At 42.9% G+C, this 27,594-nt stretch overlaps 1 protein-coding gene across 1 annotated transcript in view; it reads right to left on the reverse strand.

Moving 5' to 3' along the window:
• Window positions 1-26,863, reverse strand: part of LOC125525722 (polyubiquitin-like) — an 82,686-nt gene extending 55,823 nt beyond the window's left edge. Inside the window, exons 1-2 of the mRNA XM_048690727.1 lie at window positions 26,582-26,863; window positions 20,800-20,803 (exon numbers count right to left, since the gene is read on the reverse strand). Of these exons, the coding sequence (XP_048546684.1) occupies window positions 20,800-20,803; window positions 26,582-26,863 (286 nt within the window). The remainder of the gene's footprint in view (window positions 1-20,799; window positions 20,804-26,581) is intronic.
• Between the last annotated feature and the right edge of the window lie 731 nt (window positions 26,864-27,594).

Here is a 27,594-nt window from a genome sequence, read left to right on the forward strand (position 1 = left end):
CTGTCAATCTCTATCTTATCTGGAAGATTAACTCCCACTTGATTCAAGCGATTGTAGTACCCAGACAATCTGGGCACATGCTCACTAGTTGAGCGATTCTCCTCCATCTTTTAGCTATAGAACTTTGTTAGAGACTTCATATCTCTCAACTCGGGTATTTGCTTGAAATATTAACTTCAACTCCTGGAACATCTCATATGTTCCATGACGTTCAAAACGTCTTTGAAGTCCCGATTCTAAGCCATTAAGCATGGTGCACTAAACTATCAAGTAGTCATCATATTGAGCTAGCCAAACGTTCATAACGTCTGCATCTGCTCCTGCAATAGGTCCGTCACCTAGCGGTGCATCAAGGACATAATTCTTCTGTGCAGAAATGAGGATAAACCTCAGATCACGGATCCAATCCGCATCTTTGCTACTAACATCTTTCAACATAATTTTCTCTAGGAACATATCAAAATAAACACAGGGAAGCAACAACGCGAGCTATTGATCTACAACATGATTTGCAAAATACTACCAGGACTAAGTTCATGATAAATTTAAGTTCAATTAATCATATTACTTAAGAACTCCCACTTAGATAGACATCCCTCTAATCCTCTAAGTGATCACGTGATCCAAATCAACTAAACCATGTCCGATCATCACATGAGATGGAGTAGTTTCATTGGTGAACATCACTATGTTGATCATATCTACTATATGATTCACGCTCGACCTTTCGGTCTCCGTGTTCCGAGGCCATATCTGCATATGCTAGGCTCGTCAAGTTTAACCTGAGTATTCTGCGTGTGCAAAAACTGGCTTGCACCCGTTGTAGATGGACGTAGAGCTTATCACACCCGATCATCACGTGGTGTCTGGGCACGACGAACTTTGGCAACGGTGCATACTCAGGGAGAACACTTCTTGATAATTTAGTGAGAGATCATCTTATAATGCTACCGTCAATCAAAGCAAGATAAGATGCATAAAAGGATAAACATCTCATGCAATCAATATAAGTGATATGATATGGCCATCATCTTGTGCCTGTGATCTCCGTCTCCGAAGCACCGTCATGATCACCATCGTCACCGGCGCGACACCTTGATCTCCATCGTAGCATCATTGTCGTCTCGTCAATCTTATGCTTTCACGACTATCACTACCGTTTAGTAATAAAGTAAAGCATTACATCGCGATTGCATTGCATACAATAAAGCGACAACCATATGGCTCCTGCCAGTTGCCGATAACTCGGTTACAAAACATGATCATCTCATACAATAAAATTCAGCATCATGCCTTGACCATATCACATCACAACATGCCCTGCAAAAACAAGTTAGACATCCTCTACTTTGTTGTTGCAAGTTTTACGTGGCTGCTACGGGCTTAAGCAAGAACCAATCTCACCTACGCATCAAAACCACAACGATAGTTTGTCAAATAGACTCCGTTTTAACCTTCGCAAGGACCGGGCGTAGCCACACTTGGTTCAACTAAAGTTGGAGAGACAGTCGCCCGCAAGCCACCTGTGTGCAAAGCACGTCGGGGGAACCGGTCTCGCGTAAGTGTACGCGTAATGTTGGTCTGGGTCGTCTCGTCCAACAATACCGCCGAACCAAGTATGACATGCTGGTAGGCAGTATGACTTATATCGCCCACAACTCACTTGTGTTCTACTCGTGCAAATAACATCAAACCATAAAACCTAGGCTCGGATGCCACTGTTGGGTTTCGTAGTAATTTCAAAAAATTTCCTACGCACACGCAAGATCATGGTGATGCAAAGCAACGAGGGGGAGAGTGTTGTCTACGTACCCTCGCAGACTGACTATGGAAGCATTGACGCAACATAGAGGAAGTAGTCGTACGTCTTCACGATTCAACCGATCAAGCACCGAAACTACGACACCTCCGAGTTCGAGCACACGTTCAGCTCGATGACGATCCCCGGACTCCGATCCAGCAAAGTGTCGGGGAAGAGTTCCGTCAGCACGACAACATGGTGACGATCTTGATGTACTAGAGCAGCAGGGCTTCGCCTAAACTCTGCTACAGTATTATCGAGGAATATGGTGGCTGGGGGCACCGCACACGGCTAAGGAATAGATCACGTGGATCAACTTGTGTTTCTTGATGTGTCTTTGGTGCTAGCCCTGCCTCTCTGTTTATATGTTGAGCCCTGGGGTCGAAACTTGGAGTAAAAACCTCCACAAAGTCGGTTTCACCCGAAAGGCAAGAGTCCTTCTCGGACTCCAGGGCCAGACGCCAGGGATCCCGGCGTCTGGACCCAGACGCCAGGGACCCTGGCGTCTGGCCCCTGGACTCCGCAAAACTTCCTTTTGCGCTTTCCAAAAACCTTGTGGGCTTTCCCCTTTGGCCCAAATAAAGTGTTCTCGTACCCAAACATTTCGGGAAACATCCGGAACCCCTTCCGGTGATTTCCGGAACCCTTCTGGTGACCAAACACTATTATCATATATATCAAACTTTATCTCCGGACCATTCCGGAGTTCCTCGTCATGTCCGTGATCTCATCTCGGACTCCGAATAACATTCGGTACATCAAAATGCATAAAACTCATATCAACTGTCATCGTAACCTTAAGCGTGCGGACCCTACGGGTTCGAGAACAATGTAGACATGACCGAGACACGTCTCCGGTCAATAACCAATAGCGGGACCTAGATGCCCATATTGGCTCCTACATATTCTACGAAGATCTTTATCGGTCAGACCGCATAACAGCATACGTTGTTCCCTTTGTCATCGGTATGTTACTTGCCCGAGATTTGATCGTCGGTATCCAATACCTAGTTCAATCTCGTTACCGGCAAGTCTCTTTACTCGTTCCGTAATACATCATCTCGCAACTAACATATTAGTTACAATGCTTGCAAGGCTTATGTGATGTGCATTACCGAGAGGGCCCAGAGATACCTCTCCGACAATCGGAGTGACAAATCCTAATCTCGAAATACGCCAACCCAACATCTACCTTTGGAGACACCTGTAATGCTCCTTTATAATCACCCAGTTATGTTGTGACGTTTGGTAGCACCCAAAGTGTTCCTCCAGCAAACGGGAGTTGCATAATCTCATAGTCATAGGAACATGTATAAGTCATGAAGAAAGCAATAGCAACATACTAAACGATCGGGTGCTAAGCTAATGGAATGGGTCATGTCAATCAGATCATTCAACTAATGATGTGATCCCGTTAATCAAATAACAACTCCTTTGTCTATGGTTAGGAAACATAACCATCTTTGGTTAACGAGCTAGTCAAGTAGAGGCATACTAGTGACACTCTGTTTGTCTATGTATTCACACATGTATTATGTTTCCGGTTAATACAATTCTAGCATGAATAATAAACATTTATCATGAAATAAGGAAATAAATAATAACTTTATTATTGCCTCTAGGGCATATTTCCTTCAGATATCTTCCATGCTAAACACATTATAGGCGGTTCCCAAACAGAATGGTAAAGTTTATACTCCCCCTCCACCAACAAGCATCAATCCATGGTTGCTCGAAACAACGAGTGCCTCCAACATACATCAGGTCCCAGGGGGAGTTTTGTTTGCAATTAATTTTGATTTAGTTTGCATAAAGCATGGGACTGGGCATCCCGGTGACCAGCCATTTTCTCGTGAGTGAGGAGTGGAGTCCACTCCTCTTGAGAATAACCCGCCTAACACGGAAGATAAGGACAACCTTGGTTGATAAATGAGCTATTCGAGCATACAAAACAGAATGTTTATTTGAAGGTTTAGAGTTTGGCACATACAAATTTACTTGGAACGGCAGGTAGATACCGCATATAGGAAGGTATAGTGGACTCATCTAGAATAACTTTGGGGTTTAAGGGATTGGATGCACAAGCAGTATTCCCGCTTAGTACAAGTGAAGGCTAGCAAAAGACTGGGAAGCAACCAACTAGAGAGCGACAACAACCATGTACATGCATTAAAATTAATAAACATTGGATGCAAGCATGAGTAGGATATAATCCGCCATGAACATAAATATTGTGAAGGCTATGTTGATTTTGTTTCACCTACATGCATGAACATGTGCCAAGTCAAGTCACTTAAATCATTCAAAGGAGGATACCACTCCATCATACCACATCATAATCATCTCAATAGCATGTTGGCACACAAGGTAAACCATTATAACTCATAGCTAATCAAGCATGGCACAAGCAACTATGATCTCTAATTGTCATTGCAAACATGTTTATTCATAATAAGCTGAATCAAGAACGAGGGACTCATCATATTTACAAAAACAAAAGAGGTCGAGTTCATACCAGCTTTTCTCATCTCAGTCAGTCCATGATATATCATCATAATTGCCTTTCACTTGCACGACCGAACGGTGTGAATAATAATAAGAGTGTACGTGCATTGGACTAAGCTAGAATCTGCGAGCATTCAATAAACAGGAGAAGACAAGGCAATATGGGCTCTTGGTTAAATCAACAATAATGCATATAAGAGCCACTTCAACAATTTAATTATGGTCTTCTCCTACTGGCCCCCAAAGAAAAGAAAAGAAATAAAACTGTTTACACGGGAAAGCTCCCAATAAGCAAAAGAAGAACGGGAAATATTTTTGGGTTTTCTTTTTAATTATTGCTACTATAGCAGAAAAATAAACTACTACTATTTTTTTTGGTTTTTCTTAAGGTTTAGCAAACACACAAGAAGAAACCAGGAAAAAGAAAATAAACTAGGATGGATATTACAGTGAAAAAGTATGAGCACCGACATCTAGCAATGAGTGTGTGTGAACATAAATGTAATGTCGGTGAGAAATACATACTCCCCCAAGCTTAGGCTTTTGGCCTAAGTTGGTCTATGGCCATGGCTGGCCTGACGGATATCCATAATAACAGTTGTTGGGGTCGTACTGTGATGAGGAAGAATAGTTGGGATCATACTGATGTGCAGCGGTTATCGCCTGCTGAGCTGCAGCGTGGAGTCGAGCTGCCTCCGCTCTCCTCTCGTACTCTTCTGCCTCCTCTCTGGTAATAGCATATCTTCTTTTTGTCTGTGAATCAAAGAAGGCAGGAGCAGGGAGAGTAATATGGAAAACACGCCGTTTATCAAAAATTAAACGATATAAGAGAGGTGATTCAGGCCTCTCGACAAACTGGTGCGAATCCATAGAGTCATAATCCATAGAGTCATAATCTAAATATGCAAGAGGCAACTCCGTATCACCCTCACAAATGTCTATCTCAAGAAAATGAGCTAAGCGGGTTGCATAAATTCCTCCAAAGAAATCTCCATTATGTCTATTATGATGCAACCTACGAGCTACAATGGCTCCCATATGATAAGATTGGTCTCCTAACACAACACTCCTAAGAATGCTAAGATCAGGGACACACATGTGACATACTTCGTTCTTAGCATTTATGCATCTACCGATGAAAAGAGCAAAATAATGTATAGCAGGAAAGTGAATGCTCCCTATGGTAGCCTGCGTTATATCTCTAGATTACCCCACAGTTATACTAGCAAGAAAGTTTCTAAATTCAGATTTAGGGGGATCCCTAACACTACCCCATGATGGAAGTTTGCAAGCAGAAGTGAAATCCTCTAAGTCCATGGTATAAGATTTGTCATAGAGATCAAACATGACTGAAGGGGAATTATGCGAAGATGAATACTCAAACCTCCTCACAAAGGAACTTGTGAGAACATGATACTGGGGGCATTTGTTAGCCTCAAAATCCTCAAGACCGACATTGCGCAAATATGCTTTGAATTCTTCTTTAATTCCCGCACGGTCCATAAAATTTTCCGACGGCCATTCGAAAGGTCGTACTGGAGCGTCTCTTGGTGGATCCTCGTCAGCATCGCGCATAGCAATCCTGGGTCCTTGCTTCTTAGAGGAACCACCTTGGAACATCTTCCTAAGCATATTGTTTTTCTCTGAATTTTTTTTGAAATTTTTAGTAACTTCAAACAAAAGTAAACCAACTTCAATAATATTCATAGCAACTACTCCTACAAGTGCCTAGAGCCTATATCAAGCATTAGAACTACTTGGAACCATATAAATTTGACATGCAAGCTCAAGAACATGGTCACCTATGCAGCACAAATTTGCAAATAATAAAGCACTAGAACAAAAAATAATTGGACCAATGGAGGAGTCACGTACCAAGGAACAATCTCCCCAAGCAGTTTTGCGAGAGGTGCTTTGAGCAAGGAGATCGAAAATCACAGCAAAAGTGGCTGGAACTCGTGCTTGAGTTGGTTTTTCGGGTTTGTGTGAGACAGAGGAAGAAGATGTGTGCTGGGATAAGTGGAGGAGGGCCACCGTGGGCCCACGAGGCAGGGGGCGCGCCCTAGAGGGGGGGGGGGCGCCCACCACCCTCGTGGCCAGGTGGCAGCTCCTCCCACGGTAATTTTTGCACAGTAAATCCTCAAATATTCCCGAAAAAATCATATTAAATTGGCATGGCATTCTGAGGACTTCTATTTTCGGGATATTTTTATATTGCACGGATAAGTCAGGAAACAGACAGAAAAAATACTATTTTTACTTTATTTCTACTAATTAATAGAAAGTATAGAGAGGGTACAGAAGTTTGTGCTTCTAGTTTCATCCATCTCATGCTCATCAAAAAGAATCCACTAACAAGGTTGATCAAGTCTTGTTAACAAACTCATTTCGATAATCATGAAACCGGAGAAATTTCGAATAACACTAAGTTACCTCAACGGGGATATGCACATCCCTATAATAAGTATATCATATTTCTTTTTGACAGTAGGAAGAGGAAATTCAAAACCTCCAATTATAATCGATGGAATTTTTCCAATGGAGTTGATACTATGAACTTGAGGTTGTTTCCTCGGAAAGTGTACCGTATGCTCATTACCATTAACATGAAAAGTGACATTGCCTTTGTTGCAATCAATAACAGCCCCTGTAGTATTAAGAAAAGGTCTTCCAAGAATAATAGACATACTATCATCCTCAGGAATATCAAGTATAACAAAGTCCGTTAAAATAGTAACATTTGCAACCACAACAGGCACATCCTCACAAATACCGATAGGTATAGCAGTTGATTTATCAGCCATTTGCAAAGATATTTCAGTAGGTGTCAGCTTATTCAAGTCAAGTCTACGATATAAAGAGAGAGGCATAACACTAACACCGGCTCCAAGATCACATAAAGCAGTTTTAATATAATTTCTTTTAATGGAGCAAGGTATAGTAGGTACTCCGGGGTCTCCAAGTTTCTTTGGTATTCCACCCTTAAAAGTATAATTAGCAAGCATGGTGGAAATCTCAGCTTCCAGTATCTTTCTTTTATTAGTAATGATATCCTTCGTATATTTAGCATAAGGATTTGTTTTGAGCACATCAGTTAATCGCATACGCAAAAAGATAGGCCTAATCATTTCAGCAAAGCGCTCAAAATCCTCATCATCCTTTTTCTTGGATGGTTTTGGAGGAAAAGGCATGGGTTTCTGAACCCTAGGTTCCCTTTCTTTACCATGTTTCCTAGCAACAAAGTCTCTTTTATCATAACGTTGATTCTTTGATTGTGGGTTATCAAGATCAACAACAGGTTCAACTTCTACATCATTGTCATTACTAGGTTGAGCATCATCATGAACATCATCATTAATATTTTCATTAGGTTCATGTTCATTACCAGATTGTGTTTCAGCATCAGACATAGATATATCATTTGGATTATCAAGTGGTTCAGCAATAGGTTCACTAGAAGTTTGCACAGTTCTATCATTTTTCTTCTTCTTCTTTTTAGAAGAACTAGGAACATCAATATTATTTCTTTGAGAATCTTGCTCGATTCTCTTAGGGTGGCCTTCAGGATACAAAGGTTCCTGAGTCATTCTACCAGTTCTAGTAGCCACTCTAACAACATAATCATTTTTCTTACTATTCATTTCATCAAGCACTTCTTTTTGAGCCTTAAGTACTTGTTCTACTTGAGTGGTAACCATAGAAACATGTTTGCTAACAAGTTTAAGTTCACCTTTAATATTAGCCATATAATCACCCAAGCGTCTAATCATATAAGCATTTTCTTTTAATTGTCTACCAAAATAAGCATTGAAGTCGTCTTGCTTAAACATAAAGTTATCAAACTCATCCAAGCACTGACTAGCAATTTTAGTAGGAGGGACTTCAGCTTTATCATATCTATAGAGAGAATTTACCTTTACTACCTGTGTCAGGATATCGGGATCAGGAGGTTCTTCAGTAAATAAAGAATTAAGATCATATGTTTCTTCAACAAGCGGTGAATTAAGACCATGTATTTCTTCAATAGGAGGTAAATTCTTAACATCTTCAGCTTTAATACCTTTTTCTTTCATAGATTTCTTTGCCTCTTGCATATCCTCGGGACTGAGAAATAGAACACCTCTCTTCTTCGGAGTTGGTTTAGGAATAGGCTCAGTAATTGGAGCAGGAGCTGGCTCAGGAGGTGCCCAATTATTTTCATTTGTCAACATATTATTCAATAGGATTTCAGCTTCATCCGATGTTCTTTCCCTGAAAAGAGAACCAGCACAACTATCCAGGTAATATCTGGAAGCATCGGTTAGTCCATTATAAAAGATATCAAGTATTTCAGGTTTCTTAAGAGGATGATCAGGCAAAGCATTAAGTAACTTGAGAAGCCTCCCCCAAGCTTGTGGGAGACTCTCTTCTTTAATTTGCACGAAGTTGTATATTTCCCTCAAAGCAGATTGTTTCTTATGAGCATGGAAATATTTAGCAGAGAAGTAATAAATCATATCCTGGGGACTACGCACACAACCAGGATCAAGAGAATTAAACCATATCTTAGCATCACCCTTTAATGAGAACGGAAATATTTTGAGTATATCAAAGTAACGCGATCTCTCATCATTAGTGAACAGGGCAGCTATATCATTTAACTTAGTAAGATGTGCCACAACAGATTCAACCAAAGTAATTATATTAGGATCAACAGAGAATTCATAATCCTTATCAGGAACACATATAGGTGAAGTAGCAAAAGCAGGGTCGGGTTCCATTTTATCTCTAAGTGATTCTTTGTTCCATTTAACTAATAACCTCTTAAGCTCATATCTATCTTTGCAAACTAAAATAGCGGCAGAAGATTCCATATCAAAAAGATAACCCTCAGGAATAACAGGCATATTTTCATCATCACTATCATCATCGTATTCAGATTCAATAATTTCTTTTGGATAGATAACCCTCAGGAAGCAGGTGTAGGTGTCGCAAAATTACTCATAACAGAAGGCGAATCAAGTGTAGTGCTAGATGGCAGTTCCTTACCTCCCCTCGTAGTTGAGGGATAGATCTTGGTTTTGGATCTCTCAAGTTCTTCATAGTGTCCAGCAGATATAAATCCCAAGTGACTCAAAGAATAGAGCTATGCTCCCCGGCAACGTCGCCAGAAATTTTTCTTTGATAACCCACAAGTATAGGGGATCGCAACAGCTTTCGAGGGTAGAGTATTCAACCCAAATTTATTGATTCGACACAAGGGGAGCCAAAGAATATTCTCAAGTATTAGCAGCTGAGTTGTCAATTCAACCACACCTGGAAACTTAGTATCTGCAGCAAAGTGTTTAGTAGCAAAGTAATATGATAGTGGTGGTAGCGGCAACAAAAGTAAAGACAACAAAAGTAATGTTTTTGGTATTTTGTAGTGATTGTAACAGTAGCAGCGGAAGTAAATAAGCGTAAACCAGTATATGGAAAACTCGTAGGCACCGGATCAGTGATGGATAATTATGCCGGATGCGGTTCATCATGTAACAGTCATAACATAGGGTGACACAGAACTAGCTCCAATTCATCAATGTAATGTAGGCATGTATTCCGTATATAGTCATACGTGCTTATATGGAAAAGAACTTGCATGACATGTTTTGTCCTACCCTCCCGTGGCAGTGGGGTCCTATTGGAAACTAAGGGATATTAAGGCCTCCTTTTAATAGAGAACCAGAACAAAGCATTAGCACATAGTGAATACATGAACTCCTCAAACTATGGTCATCACCGGGAGTGGTCCCGATTATTGTCACTTCGGGGTTGCCGGATCATAACACATAGTAGGTGACTATAGACTTGCAAGATAGGATCAAGAACTCACATATATTCATGAAAACATTATAGGTTCAGATCTGAAATCATGGCACTCGGGCCCTAGTGACAAGCATTAAGCATAGCAAAGTCATAGCAACATCAATCTCAGAACATAATGGATACTAGGGATCAAACCCTAACAAAACTAACTCGATTACATGATAAATCTCATCCAACCCATCATCTTCCAGCAAGCCTATGATGGAATTACTCACGCACGGCGGTGAGCATCATGAAATTGGTGATGGAGGATGGTTGATGATGACGACGGCGACGAATCCCCCTCTCCGGAGCCCAGAACGGACTCCAGATCAGCCCTCCCGAGAGGTTTTAGGGCTTGGGCGGCTCCTTATCGTAAAACGCGATGATTTATTCTCTCTGATTTTTTTCTCTCCGAAAGCAAATATATAGAGTTGGAGTTGGCGTCGGAGGGCATCCAGGGGGCCCACGAGGTAGGGGCGCGCCCTAGGGGGGGGGGCGCCCCCCACCCTCGTGAGAAGGGTGTGGCCCCCCTGGTCTTCATCTTTGGCGAGGATTTTTTTATTATTTTTTCTAAGATGTTCCGTGGAGTTTCAGGTCATTCCGAGAATATTTGTTTTCTGCACATAAAACAACACCATGGCAATTCTGCTGAAAATAGCGTCAGTCCGGGTTAGTTCCATTCAAATCATACAAGTTAGAGTCCAAAACAAGGGTAAAAGTGTTTGGAAAAGTAGATACGACGGAGACGTATCACCTTTCTCTTTTGTTTGGGCCTTCTCTTTTTATGGCCTTTCTCTCTTTTTTATTTATTCCTGACTTGGTACAATGCTCTAATAATGATGATCATCACACTTCTATTTATTTACAACTCAATGATTACAACTCGATACTAGAACAAAGATTACTCTATATGAATGCCTCCGGCGGTGTACCGGGGTATGCAATGAACCAAGAGTGACATGTATGAAAGAATTATGAACGGTGGCTTTGCCACAAATACTATGTCAATTACATGATCATGCTAAGCAATATGACAATGATGAATGTGTCATGATGAACGAAATGATGGAAAGTTGCATGGCAATATATCTCGGAATGGCTATGGAAATGCCATAATAGGTAGCTATGGTGGCTGTTTTGAGGAAGATATAAGGAGGTTTATGTGTGAAAGAGCGTATCATATCACGGGGTTTGGATGCACCAGCGAAGTTTGCGCCAACTCTCAATGTGAGAAAGGGCAATGCACGGTACCGAAGAGGCTAGCAAGGATGGAAGGGTGAGAGTGCATATAATCCATGGACTCAACATTAGTCATAAAGAACTCCCATACTTATTGCAAAAATCTACAAGTCATCAAAAACCTCGGTACTACGCACATGCTCCTAGGGGGATAGATTCGTAGGAAAAGACCATCGCTCGTCCCCGACCGCCACTCATAAGGAAGACAATCAAATAACACCTCATGTTTCAAATTTGTTGCATAACATTTACCATACATGCATGCTACGGGACTTGCAAACTTCAACACAAGTATTTCTCAATTTCACAACTACTCAACTAGCATGACTTTGATATTATTACCTCCATATCTCAAAACAATCATCAAGCATCAAACTTTTCTTAGTATTCAACACACTCATAAGAAAGTTTTATTGTTAATCTTGCATACCAAGCATATTAGGATTTTAAGCAAATTACCATGCTATTAAGACTCTCAAAATAATCTAAGTGAAGCATGAAATATCAATAGTTTCTATAAAACAAATCCACCACCATGCTCTAAAAGATATAAGTGAAGCACTAGAGCAAAACTATAAAGCTCAAAAGATATAAGTGAAGCACATAGAGTATTCTATCAAATTCCAAATTATGTATGGCTCTCTCAAAAGGTGTGTACAACAAGGATGATTGTGGTACACTAACAAGAAAAGACTCAAATCATAAAATATGCTCCAAGCAAAACACATATCATGTGGTGAATAAAAATATAGCTCCAAATAAAGTTACCGATAGAAGTAGACGAAAGAGGGGATGCCTTCCGGGGCATCCCCAAGCTTTGGCTTTTAGGTGTCCTTAGATTATATTGGGGGTGCCATGGTCATCCCCAAGCTTAGGTTCTTGCCACTCCTTGTTCCATAATCCATCAAATATTTACCCAAAACTTGAAAACTTCACAACACAAAACTTAAAGTAGAAAATCTCGTGAGCTCCGTTAGCGAAAGAAAACAAAAGACCACTTCAAGGTACTGTAATGAACTCATTCTTTATTTATATTGGTTTTAAACCTACTATATTACAACTTCTCTATGGTTTATAAATTATTTTACTAGCCATAGATTCATTAAAATAAGCAAACAACACACGAAAAACAGAATCTGCCAAAAATAGAACAGTCTGTAGTAATCTGTAGCTAGCGCAAGATCTGGAACCCCAAAAATTCTAAAATAATTTTATGGACGTGAGGAATTTATCTATTAACCATCTGCAAAAATAATTAACTAAATAGCACTTTCCAAATAAAATGACAGCACTTCTCGTGAGCGCTAAAGTTTCTGTTTTTTACAGCAAGTTCAACAAGACTTTCCCCAAGTCTTCCCAACGGTTCTACTTGGCACAAACACTAATTAAATACAAAAAACACAACAAAAACAGAGGCTAGATAAATTATTTATTACTAAACAGGAGCAAAAAGCAAGGAATAAAAATAAAATTGGGTTGCCTCCCAACAAGCTCTATCGTTTAACGCCCCTAGCTAGGCGTAACAAGCAAGGATAGATCTAGGTATTGCCATCTTTGGTAGGTAATCCATAAGTGGCTCTCATGATAGATTCATATGGAAATTTTATTTTCTTTCTAGGGAAGTGTTCCATGCCCTTTTTTAATGGAAATTGAAATCTAATATTCCCTTCCTTCATATCAATAATTGCACCAACCGTTCTAAGGAAAGGTCTACCGAGAATAATAGGGTAAGGAGGATTACAATCTATATCAAGAATGATAAAATCTACGGGCACATAATTCCTATTTGCAATAATAAGAACATCATTAATTCTTCCCATAGGTTTCTTAATAGTGGAATCCGCAAGATGCAAGTTTAGAGAGCAATAATCAAAATCACGGAAATCTAGCAAATCACACAAAGTTTTGGGAATAGTAGAGACACTAGCATCCAAATCACACAAAGCATAAAACTCGTAATCTTTAATTTTAATTTTAATAGTAGGTTACCACTCATCATAAAGTTTTCTAGGGATAGAAACTTTCAACTCAAGTTTTTCTTCATAAGTTTGCATCAAGGCATCAACGATATGTTCGGCAAAGGCTTTATTTTGACTATAAGCATGAGGAGAATTTAGCAAGGATTGCAACAAGGAAATACAATCAATTAAAGAGCAATTTTCATAATTAAATTCCTTGAAATCCAATATAGTGGGTTTAGCAACATCTAAGGTTTTATTTCTTTTAATCCCACTTTTATCAATTTCATCATCAAAATCTAAATACTCCGAATTCTTAGAATGCCTTCTAGGTAAGGGTGGATCATATTCAGTTTTATCAAGATTTATATTGCAAAACAAAGATTTAATAGGAGAAACATCAATAACTTTTAGATCTTCATCTTGATTTTCATAGGAATCCGGTTTAGCAGCCATCTTATTGACTAAGGTAGCTTGCATATCCGAAATTTCAGCAGTTAATTTTTCAAGACAAGCAATTTGGGATCTTATACCATCAAATTCTTTAGACATATCATCGAGCTCTTTATTCATAAAATTCATGAAACTTTTTTGTTCCTTAAGCTCATTTCTAAAGAAGTTATTATGCTCAAATTGCAAAACCATGAACTTCCCGACGTTGTTTTCGATCTCCTCTAACCTTTTAAGGTGAAGATCACCAAATCTATGTAGAGCCATCGCGACAAACAAGCAATCCAACACACGAGCAAACAAAAAGCAAACGGGCAAAAAGAAGCAAATAGAGAAAGAGAGGGAGGATAGAGAGAGAGGGCAAATAAAACGGTAAGGGTGAAGTGGGGGAGAGGAAAACGACAGGCAAATGGCAAATAATGTAATGCGGGAAATAGGGATTGTGATGGGTACTTGGTATGTTGACTTTTGCGCAGACTCCCCGGCAATGGCGCCAGGAATTCTTCTTGCTACCTCTTGAGCACTGCGTTGGATTTCCCCGAAGAGGAGAGGATGATGCAGCAAAGTAGCGTAAGTATTTCCCTCAATTTTTGAGAACCAAGGTATCAATCCAGTAGGAGGCTACGCGCGAGTCCCTCGTACCTACACAAAAACAATAGCTCAATGCAACCAACGCGCTTAGGGGTTGTCAATCCCTTCACGGTCACTTACGAAAATGAGATCTGATAGAGATGATAAATAATATTTTTGGTATTTTTGGTATAGAGATGCAAAGTAAAAAGTAAAAGGCAAAGTAAAAGCAAAGCAATAATAAAGTGATGGAGATTGATATGATGAGAAAGAGACCCGGGGGCCATAGGTTTCACTAGTGGCTTCTCTCAAGAGCATAAGTATTCTACGGTGGGTGAACAAATTACTATTGAGCAATTGACAGAATTGAGCATAGTTATGAGAATATCTAAGTATGATCATGTATATAGGCATCATGTCCGAGACAAGTAGACCGACTCCTGCCTGCATCTACTACTATTACTCCACTCATCAACCCCTACCCAGCATGCATCTAGAGTATTAAGGTAAAAACAGAGTAACGCCTTAAGCAAGATGACATGATGTAGAGGGATAGTTTCATGCAGTATGATAAAAAACCCATCTTGTTATCCTCGATGACAACAATACAATACATGCCTTGCTGCCCCTTTTGTCACTGGGAAAGGACACCGCAAGATTGAACCCAAAGCTAAGAACTTCTCCCATGACAAGAAAAACCAATCTAGTAGGCCAAACCAAACTGATAATTCGAAGAGACTTGCAAAGATAACCAATCATACATAAAAGAATTCAGAGAAGATTCAAATATTATTCATAGACTTGATCATAAACCCACAATTCATCGGTCTCAACAAACACACCGCAAAAAGAAGATTACATCGAATAGATCTCCACGAGAGAGGGGGAGAACATTGTATTGAGATTCAAAAAGAGAGAAGAAGCCATCTAGCTACTAACTATGGACCCGTAGGTCTGAAGTAAACTACTCACACTTCATCGGAGGGGCTTGGATGATGATGTAGAATCCCTCCGTGATCGATTCCCCTTCCGGCGGAGCTCCAGAACAGGCCCCAAGATGGGATCTCGTGGATACAGAAAGTTACGGCGGTGGAATTAGGTTTTTGGCTCCGTCCCCGATCGTTTGGGGGTACGTAGGTATATATAGGAAGAAGGAGTACGTCGGTGGAGCTGTTGGGAACATAGCATAAATTCAAAATTTTCCTACGTGTCACCAAGATCAATCTATGGAGTCATCTAGCAACGAGGGAGGAGTGGATCTACATACCCTTGTAGATCGCGCGCGGAAGCATTCAAGAGAACGGGGTTGATGGAGTCGTACTCGTCGTGATCCAAATCACCGATGATCCTAGCGCCGAACGGACGGCACCTCCGCGTTCAACACACGTACGGAGCATCGACGTCTCCTCCTTCTTGATCCAGCAAGGGGGAGGAGAGGTTGATGGAGATCCAACAACACGACGGCGTGGTGGTGGAAGTAGCGGGATTCCAACAGGGCTTCGCCAAGCGCTGCGGGAGGAGGGAGATGTGTCATGGGAGGGAGAGGGAGGCGCCAGGGCTTAGGTATGGTTGCCCTCCCTTCCCCCCACTATATATAGGGCCAAGGGAGAGGGGGAGGGTGCAGCCTTGCCCCTTCCTCCAAGGAAGGGTGCGGCCAAGGGGGGGAGGAGTCCATCCTCCCCAAGGCACCTCGGAGGTGCCTTCCCCCTTTAGGACTCTCCCCTCCTCTTGTCCCTTTGGCGCATGGGCCTCTAGGGGCTGGTGCCCTTGGCCCATGTAGGCCAAGGCGCACCCCCTACAGCCCATGTGGCCCCCGGGGCAGGTGGCCCCACCCGGTGGACCCCCGGGACCCCTCCGGTGGTCCCGGTACAATACCGGTGACCCCGAAACTTGTCCTGATAGCCGAAATAGCACTTCCTATATATAATTCTTTACCTCCGGATCATTCCGGAACTCCTCGTGACGTCCGGGATCTCATCCGGGACTCCGAACAACTTTCGGGTTACCGCATACTAATATCTCTATAACCCTAGCGTCACCGAACCTTAAGTGTGTAGACCCTACGGGTTCGGGAGACATGCAGACATGACCGAGATGACTCTCCGGTCAATAACCAACAGCGGGATCTGGATACCCATGTTGGCTCCCACATGTTCCATGATGATCTCATCGGATGAACCACGATGTCAAGGACTTAATCAATCCCGTATACAATTCCCTTTGTCTAGCGGTACGATACTTGCCCGAGATTCGATCGTCGGTATCCCGATACCTTGTTCAATCTCGTTACCGGCAAGTCTATTTACTCGTTCCGTAACACATCATCCCGTGATCAAATCCTTGATCACATTGTGCACATCATGATGATGTCCTACCGAGTGGGCCCAGAGATACCTCTCCGTTTACACGGAGTGACAAATCCCAGTCTCGATTCGTGCCAACCCAACAAACACTTTCGGAGATACCCGTAGTGTACCTTTATAGCCACCCAGTTACGTTGTGACGTTTGGCACACCCAAAGCACTCCTACGGTATCCGGGAGTTGCACAATCTCATGGTCTAAGGAAATGATACTTGACATTAGAAAAGCTTTAGCATACGAACTACACGATCTAGTGCTATGCTTAGGATTGGGTCTTGTCCATCACATCATTCTCCTAATGATGTGATCCCGTTATCAATGACATCCAATGTCCATGGTCAGGAAACCGTAACCATCTATTGATCAACGAGCTAGTCAACTAGAGGCTTACTAGGGACATGGTGTTGTCTATGTATCCACACATGTATCTGAGTTTCCTATCAATACAATTATAGCATGGATAATAAACGATTATCATGAACAAGGAAATATAATAATAATCAATTTATTATTGCCTCTAGGGCATATTTCCAACAGTCTCCCACTTGCACTAGAGTCAATAATCTAGTTCACATCGCCATGTGATTAACACTCAAGGTCACATCCCCATGTGACTAACACCCAAAGAGTTTACTAGAGTCAATAATCTAGTTCACATTACCATGTGATTAACACTCGATGAGTTCTGGGTTTGATCATGTTATGCTTGTGAGAAATGTTATAGTCAACGGGTCTGAATCTTTCAGATCCGTATGTACTTCGCAAATCTCTATGTCATCTTGTAGATGCAGCTACTACGCTATATTTGGAGCCATTTCAAATAACTGTTCTACTATACGAATCCAGTTTACTACTCAGAATAATCTGGATTAGTGTCAAAGTTTGCATCGGCGTAACCCTTTACGACGAACTCTTTTACCACCTCCGTAATCGAGAAAATTCCTTAGTCCACTAGTTACTAAGGATAACTTTGACCGCTGTCCTGTGATCCATTCTTAGATCACTCTTGTACCCCTTGACTGACTCTTGGCAAGGCACATCTCAGGTGCGGTACACAGCATAGCATACTGTAGAGCCTATGTCTTAAGCATAGGGGACGACCTTCGTCCTTTCTCTCTATTCTGCCATGGTCGAGCTTTAAGTCTTAACTTCATACCTTACAAGTCAGGAAAGGACTCCTTCTTTGACTGATCCATCTTTAACACCTTCAAGATCATGTCAAGGTATGTGCTCATTTGAAAGTACCATTAAGAATTTTGATCTATCCTTATAGATCTTAATGCTCAATGTTCAAGTAGCTTAATCCAGGCTCTCCATTGAAAACACTTTCCAAATAACCCTATATGCTTTCCAGAAATTCTATGTCATTTATGATCCACAATATGTCAACAACATATACTCATCAGAAATTCTATAGTGCTCCCACTCACTTCTTTGGAAATACAAGTTTCTCATAAACTTTGTATACACCCAAAATCTTTGATCATCTCATCAAAGCATACATTCCAACTCCGAGATGCTTACTCCAGTCCTTAGAAGGATTGCTGGAGCTTTGCATACTTATTAGCATCTTTCAGGATTGACAAAACCTTCCGGTTGTATCACATACAACCTTTCCTCAAGAAAATCGTTGAGAAAACAATGTTTTTGACATCCTATCTGCAAGATTTCATAAACAATGCAGTAATCGCTAATATAATTCCAACAGACTCTTAGCATCGCTACGAGTGAGAAAGTCTCATCGTAGTCAACTCCTTGAACTTGTTGGAAAACATCTTAACGACAAGTCGAGCTTTCTTGATGGCGATACTTACCATCATTGTCTGTCTTCCTTTTAAAATCCATCTGTACTCAACAGCCTTATGACCATCGAGCCGTTCTGCCAAAGTCTACACTTTGTTTTCATACATGGATCCTCTCTTGGATTTTATGGCCTCGAGCCATTTATCGGAATCCGGGCCCACCATCGCTTCTCCATAGCTCGTAGGTTCATTGTTGTCTAGCAACATGACTTCCAGGACAGGATTACGTACCACTCTGAAGTAGTACGCATCCTTGTCATCCCACGAGGTTTGGTAGTGACTTGATCTGAAGTTTCATGATCACTATCATAAGCTTCCACTTCAATTGGTGTAGGTGCCACAGGAACAACTTCCTGTGCCCTGCCACACACTAGTTGAAGAGACGGTTCAACAACCTCATCAAGTCTCCACCATCCTCCCACTCAATTCTTTCGGGAGAAACTTTTCCTCGAGAAAGGACCCGATTCTAGAAACAAACCCTTATTGCTTTCGGATCTGAGACAGGAGGTATACCCAACTGTTTTGGGTGTCCTATGAAGATGCATTTATCCGCTTTGGGTTCGAGCTTATCAGCCTGAAACCTTTTTCACATAAGCGTCGCAGCCCCGAACTTTTAAGAAATGACAGCTTAGGTTTCTCTAAACCATAGTTCATACGGTGTCATCTCATCGGAATTACGTGGTGCCCCTTTTAAAGTGAATGTGGTTGTCTCTAATGCCTAACCCATAAACTATTGTGGTAATTCGATAAGAGACATCATGGTATGCATCATATCCAATAGGGTGCAGTTATGATGTTCGGACACACCATCACACTATGGTGTTCCAGGCTGTATTAGTTGTGAAACAATTTCCACAATGTCTTAATTCTGTGCCAAACTCGTAATTCAGATATTCATCTCTATGATCATATCATAGATATTTTATCGTCTTGTCACGACAATATTTCAACTTCACCCTGAAATTACTTGAACCTTTCAATAATTCAGACTCGTGATTCATCAAGTAAATATACTCAACATCTACTCAAATCATCTGTGAAGTAAGAACATAACGATATCCACTACATGCCTCAGCACTCATTGGATTGCACACATCAAAATGTATTACTTCCAACAAGTTGCTTTCTAGTTCCATTTTACTGAAAACGAGGCTTTCAGTCATCTTGCCCATGTGGTATGATTTGCATGTCTCAAGTGATTCTAAATCAAGTGAGTCCAAACGGTCCATTTGCATGGAGTTTCTTCATGCATATACACCAATAGACATGGTTCGCATGCCTTAAACTTTTCAAAAACAAGTGAGCCCAAAGATCCATCAACATGGAGCTTCTTCATGCGTTTTATACCGATATGACTTACGTGGCAATGCCACAAGTAGGTGGTACTATCATTACTATCTTTTGGCATGAACATGTGTATCACTACGATCGATATTTCAATGAACCATTCATTTTAGGTGCAAGACCATTGAAGGTATTATTCAAATAAACAGAGTAACCATTATTCTCCTTAAATGAATAACCGTATTGCGATAGACACAATCCAATCATGTCTATGCTCAACGCAAACACCAATCTCGATGGTAGAGGGAGCGTGCGATGCTTGATCATATCAACATTGGAAACACTTCCAACACATATCGTCGGCTCACCTTTAGCTAGTCTCCGTTTATTCCGTAGCTTTTATTTCGAGTTACTAACACTTAGCAACTGAACCGGTATCTAATACCCTGGTGCTACTAGGAGTACTAGTAAAGTACACATCAACACAATGTATATCCAATATACTTCTATCGACCTTGCCAGCCTTCTAATCTACCAAGTATCTAGGGTAATTCTGCTCCAGTGGCCTTTCCCCTTATTACAGAAGCACTTAGTCTCGGGTTTGGGTTCAACTTTGGGTTTCTTCACTAGAGCAGCAACTGATTTGCCGTTTCATGAAGTATCCCTTCTTGCCCTTGCCCTTCTTGAAACTAGTGGTTTCACTAACCATCAACAATTGATGCTCTTTCTTGATTTCTACTTTCGTGGTGTCAAACATCGCGAATATCTCAAGGATCATCATATATGTCCCTGATATATTATAGTTCATCACGAAGCTCTAGCAGCTTGGTGGTAATGACTTCTGAGAACCATCACTGTCTCATCTGGAAGATCAACTCCCACTTGATTCAAATGATTGTTGTACTCAGACAATCTGAGCACAAGCTCAACAATTGAGCTTTTCTCCCTTAGTTTGTAGGCTAAGAAAATCGTCGGAGGTCTTATACCTCTTGACGTGGGCACGAGCCTGAAATCCCAATTTCAGCCCTCGAAACATCTCATATGTTTCGCGACGTTTCAAAACGTCTTCGGTGCCTCAACTCTAAACCGTTTAACTGAACTATCACGTAGTTATCAAAATGTGTATGTCAGTTGTTCGCAACATCCACAGACGACATTCGGGGTTCAGCACACTGAGCGGTGCATTAAGGACATAAGCCTTCTATGAAGCAATGAGGACAATCCTCGGTTTACGGACCTAGTCCGCATAATTGCTACTATCAACTTTCAACTAAATTTTCTCTAGGAACATATCTAAACAATAGAACTGAAGCGCGAGCTACGACATAATTTGCGAAGACCTTTTGACTATGTTCAAGATAATTAAGTTCATCTTATGAACTCCCACTCAGATAGACATCCCTCTAGTCATCTAAGTGATCACATGATCCGAGTCAACTAGGCCGTGTCCGATCATCACGTGAGACGGACTAGTCATCATCGGTGAACATCTTCATGTTGATCGTATCTGCCATACGACTCATGCTCGACCTTTCGGTCTTCTGTGTTCCGAGGCCATGTCTGTACACATGCTAGGCTCGTCAAGTCAACCTAAGTGTTTCGCATGTGTAAATCCGTCTTACACCCGTTGTATGTGAACGTTAGAATCTATCACACCCGATCATCACGTGGTGCTTCGAAACAACGAACTGTCGCAACGGTGCACAGTTAGGGGGAACACCTTCTTGAAATTTTAGTGAGGGATCATCTTATTTACTACCGTCGTTCTAAGTAAACAAGATGCATAAACATGATAAACATCACATGCAATCAAATAGTGACATGATATGGCCATCATCACTTTGCTCCTCTTGATCTGCATCTTCGGGGCTCCATGATCATCATCGTCACCGGCATGACACCATGATCTCCATCATCATGATCTCTATCATCGTGTATTCATGAAGTTGTCTCGTCAACTATTACTTCTACTACTATAGCTAACGGTTAGCAATAAAGTAAAGTAATTACATGACATTTATGTTGACACGCAGGTCATAAATAAATTAAGACAACTCCTATGGCTCCTGCCGGTTGTCATACTCATCGACATGCAAGTCGTGATTCCTATTACAAGAACATGATCATCTCATACATCACATATATCATTCATCACATCCTTTGGCCATATCACATCACATAGCATACCCTGCAAAAACAAGTTAGACGTCCTCTAATTGTTGTTTGCATGTTTTACGTGGCTGCTATGGGTTTCTAGCAAGAACGTTTCTTACCTACGCAAAAACCACAACGTGATATGCCAATTGCTATTTACCCTTCATAAGGACCCTTTTCATCGAATCTGATCCGACTAAAGTGGGAGAGACAGACACCCGCCAGCCACCTTATGCAACTAGTGCATGTCAGTCGGTGGAACCAGTCTCACGTAAGAGTACGTGTAAGGTCGGTCCGGGCCGCTTCATCCCACAATGCCACCGAATCAATATTGGACTAGTAACGGTAAGCATATTGAACAAAATCAACGCCCACAACTACTTTGTGTTCTACTCGTGCATAGAAACTACGCATAGACCTAGCTCATGATGCCACTGTTGGGAACATAGCATAAATTCAAAATTTTCCTACGTGTCACCAAGATCATTCTATGGAGTCATCTAGCAACGAGGGAGGAGTGGATCTACATACCCTTGTAGATCGCGCGCGGAAGCATTCAAGAGAACGGGGTTGATGGAGTCGTACTCGTCGTGATCCAAATCACCGATGATCCTAGCGCCGAACGGACGGCACCTCCGCGTTCAACACACGTATGGAGCAGCGACGTCTCCTCCTTCTCTTGGCGCAGCAAGGGGGAGGAGAGGTTGATGGAGATCCAACAACACGACGGCGTGGTGGTGGAAGTAGCGGGATTCCAACAGGGCTTCGCCAAGCGCTGCGGGAGGAGGGAGATGTGTCATGGGAGGGAGAGGGAGGCGCCAGGGCTTAGGTATAGTTGCCCTCCCTTCCCCCCACTATATATAGGGCCAAGGGAGAGGGGGAGGGTGCAGCCTTGCCCCTTCCTCCAAGGAAGGGTGCGGCCAAGGGTGGGAGGAGTCCATCCTCCCCAAGGCACCTCGGAGGTGCCTTCCCCCTTTAGGACTCTCCCCTCCTCTTGTCCCTTTGGCGCATGGGCCTCTAGGGGATGGTGCCCTTGGCCCATGTAGGCCAAGGTGCACCCCCTACAGCCCATGTGGCCCCACCCGGTGGACCCCCGGGACCCTTCCGGTGGTCCCGGTACAATACCGGTGACCCCGAAACTTGTCCCGATAGCCGAAATAGCACTTCCTATATATAATTCTTTACCTCCGGACCATTCCGGAACTCCTCGTGACGTCCGGGATCTCATCCGGGACTCCGAACAACTTTCGGGTTACCGCATACTAATATCTCTATAACCCTAGCGTCACCGAACCTTAAGTGTGTAGACCCTACGGGTTCGGGAGACATGCAGACATGACCGAGATGACTCTCCGGTCAATAACCAACAGCGGGATCTGGATACCCATGTTGGCTCCCACATGTTCCACGATGATCTCATCGGATGAACCACGATGTCAAGGACTTAATCAATCCCGTATACAATTCCCTTTGTCTAGCGGTACGATACTTGCCCGAGATTCGATAGTCGGTATCCCGATACCTTGTTCAATCTCATTACCGGCAAGTCTCTTTAATCGTTCCGTAACACATCATCCCGTGATCAGCTCCTTGATCACATTGTGCACATCATGATGATGTCCTACCGAGTGGGCCCAGAGATACCTCTCCGTTTACACGGAGTGACAAATCCTAGTCTCGATTCGTGCCAACCCAACAGACACTTTCGGAGATACCCGTAGTGTACCTTTATAGCCACCCAGTTACGTTGTGACGTTTGGCACACCCAAAGCACTCCTACGGTATCCGGGAGTTGCACAATCTCATGGTCTAAGGAAATGATACTTGACATTAGAAAAGCTTTAGCATACGAACTACACGATCTAGTGCTATGCTTAGGATTGGGTCTTGTCCATCACATCATTCTCCTAATGATGTGATCCCGTTATCAACGACATCCAATGTCCATGGTCAGGAAACCGTAACCATCTATTGATCAACGAGCTAGTCAACTAGAGGCTTACTAGGGACATGGTGTTGTCTATGTATCCACACATGTATCTGAGTTTCCTATTAATACAATTATAGCATGGATAATAAACGATTATCATGAACAAGGAAATATAATAATAATAATCAATTTATTATTGCCTCTAGGGCATATTTCCAACAGGAGCTTCGAGGGGCCCACGAGGTAGGGAGGCGTGCCCTAGGGGGGCCCTCCATCCTTGTGACCGCCTCGTGGCTTTCTTGACGGAGGGTCCAAGTCTCCTAGGTGTTATCTGATGAGAAAATCACGTTCCCGAAGGTTTCATTTTGTTTGGACTCCATTTGATATTCTGTTTCTCCAAATCACTGAAATAGGCAAAAAACAACAATTATGGGCTGGGCCTCCGGTTAATAGGTTAGTCCCAAAAATAATATAAAAGTGGAAAATAAAGCCAAATATGGTCCAAAACAGTAGATAATATAGCATGGAGCAATCAAAAATTATAGATACGTTGGAGACATATCAGGGCCACCCGACCGCTTTCCTCAGTCGCGCGCTCGGTGTCAACAATCCGAAACTCTCTGTTTACGAGAAGGAATTACTTGCAGTAATGCTAGCCATTGATTGATGGCGCCCCTATCTACAGCGAGGCCAGTTCACTATTCTAACAAATCACAAAAGTCTCTGCACGCTTGGGGAACAGCAGGTTGGCTCGAAAGTTCAGCGCAAGGCCATGGCCAAGTTGGGAGGTCTCTAGTTTAAATTCAAATACATACGAGGCGTTGACAACAGCGTAGTTGATTCCTTGTCCCGTGTCAGCCATTTGTTCATGGTGACAGCATCATCCACTTGTCAGCCTTCCTAGATACAAGAGGTGCGTAATTCCTATCAAACTGACGCCAAAGCAACCGAGTTACTCCAAGCATTGATTGTTCGTAGTCCGGATGATCATGGTCACAAACTGGATAGGGGTATGATCAAGTACAAAGGCCGTTTATGGATTGGTGACAATGCTGCATTACAAACAAAATTAATCAGTGAGTTACACTCAGTAGCAGTGGGAGGTCACTCAGCGATCCGACACACTTATCTCAGATTGAACAATCTGTTTTATTGGCCTGGGATGAAACTGCAGGTGGAAGAATTTGTGAAGCAGTGTGCGGTCTATCAACACGCGAAACATGAGCACACGCATCCCTCGGGCACTTTGCAACCTTTACCAATACCTGCTCGTGCTTGGGGTGACGTCACAATGGAGTTAATCGAAGGTCTGCCGCGGTCAGAGGGCGCATATGTTATCCTCATGGTGGTGGATTGTTTGACTAAATATGCGCATTTCATGGCGCCGCATCACCCTTTCACAGCTCCACAGGTGGCTCGAGTTTTGCTCGACAACATCGTCAAGCTGCACGGGTTGCCAGACTCAATCATCTCTGACCGCGACAAGATTTTCACGAGCGCTTTTTGGAGGGAATTGTTCACGCTCGTTGGCACCAAGCTGCTCTACACCACGGCCTATCATCCTCAAACGGATGGGCAGAGTGAGCGTGTCAACCAGTGCCTTGAGCATTACTTACGTTGTGCCGTCCACGATACGCCGTGCCGCTGGAAGCGCTGGCTACCCATGGCGGAATTCTGGTACAACTCCAGCCATCACAGTGCTCTTGGGTGCATGCCATTCAAGGCCCTCTATGGCGTGGAACCCAATTTTGGAGCTTTCTCGAATCTGTTCACCGTCAGGACACCGGAATCCATCCTGGAACTGGCCGCCGAGCATCAACAATTTACTAACATGTTGAAAGCACACCTCCTGCGTGCCCAACAACGGATGAAGCATCACGCGGACCGCAAACACATAGAGGGGGAATTCACAGTGGGGGAGCAAGTCCTTTTGAAATTGCAGCCGTATGTGCAGTCCTCCGTCGTCAGCCAGCCATGCCCCAAACTTGCTTACAAGTTCTTTGGCCCCTACAAGATCATCAGTCGGGTGGGACTGACAGCCTACAAGCTCAAATTGCCACCGGAAAGCAAAATTCACCCTGTTTTCCATGTGTCACAGCTCAAGCCATTCACGGGGGACTACTCTCCAGTCTTTAATCAGCTATCGGCTCCACCTGATCTCACAATTGGAGATTTGGTGCCGCAAGCCATCTTGGAGCACCGTCTGGTCAAGAAGGGAAACACGGCGATTCCATAGGTCCTGGTTCACCGGCACACCTTGTCGCTGACGAGCACAACGTGGGAGAACTACAATGTCCTGCAACAGCGTTTCCCAGACATGGATCTCGTCGCGGGAGCTCCTTTCCAAGGAGGGGCAAATGTCACGCCCCCCTCTCCTGCTGCACCTACAGGCGAGACAACGGACAGCAAGGCACCTCTGGTGCGACTACGGGAGGAGAGCAACAAGGGCCCATGTGCAGAGGATGAAGACTAGTCTTCAGTTAGGTGAGTGTGTATGTCCGGTGGGCCCCAGGACTATCAGGGTTATATGTGTGCGTGAGGCCAGAGGCCGGGGTCAGCTGGTATTCTGAAATTCAGTTTAACTCTGTACTCTCTCTCTTGCTGAACAAGTCCCTCACCCGTCCTTCGTCTACCTCGATCCCCTTTCTCTTCCCTAATCTCCCTCTACCTCTTCTGGTCCGATCCGACGAGGGTCGTGACATCAACCCCCAAGGTGATGGTCTTGCCGGTGAGGGTCTTCACAAAGATCTGCATGCCACCATGGAGCCTTAGCACCAGGTGGAGGGTGGACTCCTTCTGGATGTCGTAGTCAGCCAGGGTGCGACCATCCTCGAGCTGCTTGCCAGCAAAGATGAGATGCTGCTGGTCCGGAGGGATACCCTCCTTATCCTGGATCTTAGCCTTGACGTTGTCGACGGTGTCCGAGGACTCGACCTCGAGGGTGATGGTCTTGCCGGTGAGGATCTTCACAAAGATCTGCATCTGTAAATACAAAACATAGCAGAGTAAGGCACTGTACAAGGGAAATCTGCAGTATATAGTCTAGTTTTACAGAACAAAGTGGTTAATTTCAGAACAAGCTAGTTAAGTCATGGAAGAATCAACTGTAGTATGTTTGCACCCACATGTATATAAGAGTTGAATCGAACGACTACGCTAACAAACAGCTAAAGGCCAAACGACTAAGTTACCAAATTCAGGTGTATCCCTTGTAGATCAGGCATATGTGCCAATATGAGGGCAACAACATCAGGAATCTACGAGAATACCCCGACGATTTATCAACAACTAGCAGAATTAGCTGACTACTAATACATAGATATATAGACCAAAACAACAGCAATTGCATCCCAATCGGAAGATCTACTCGAAAATCCAGGCAAAATCGGGAGAGATTCAACTACAATCGAGCCTAACCAACCTCGACTAACAAAACCAGCCGCAATAAGATCTACTCCAAACTACTGATAGGAATCGAGGGGAACCAGGAATAATAATCGATCCTAACAACGATCACAGAGCATGAACATCAAGGGACGACGGAGAAATCGGAGACTCGCATACCTTGAGGATGAGGAGAGAGCCTTGGCTTCGCTTTGATCGGAGGAGATTTCCCGGTGAGATTGGAGGGGGGACTAGATTGTATCGGATGTGTGGAGGAGAGACGGGAGGGGCTGGAATTTATGGACGGCTGGGACGGGAGGGAGAGAAGG

The sequence above is a fragment of the Triticum urartu genome, chromosome 7, assembly GCF_003073215.2.
Source record: "Triticum urartu cultivar G1812 chromosome 7, Tu2.1, whole genome shotgun sequence".
NCBI lineage: Eukaryota > Viridiplantae > Streptophyta > Magnoliopsida > Poales > Poaceae > Triticum > Triticum urartu.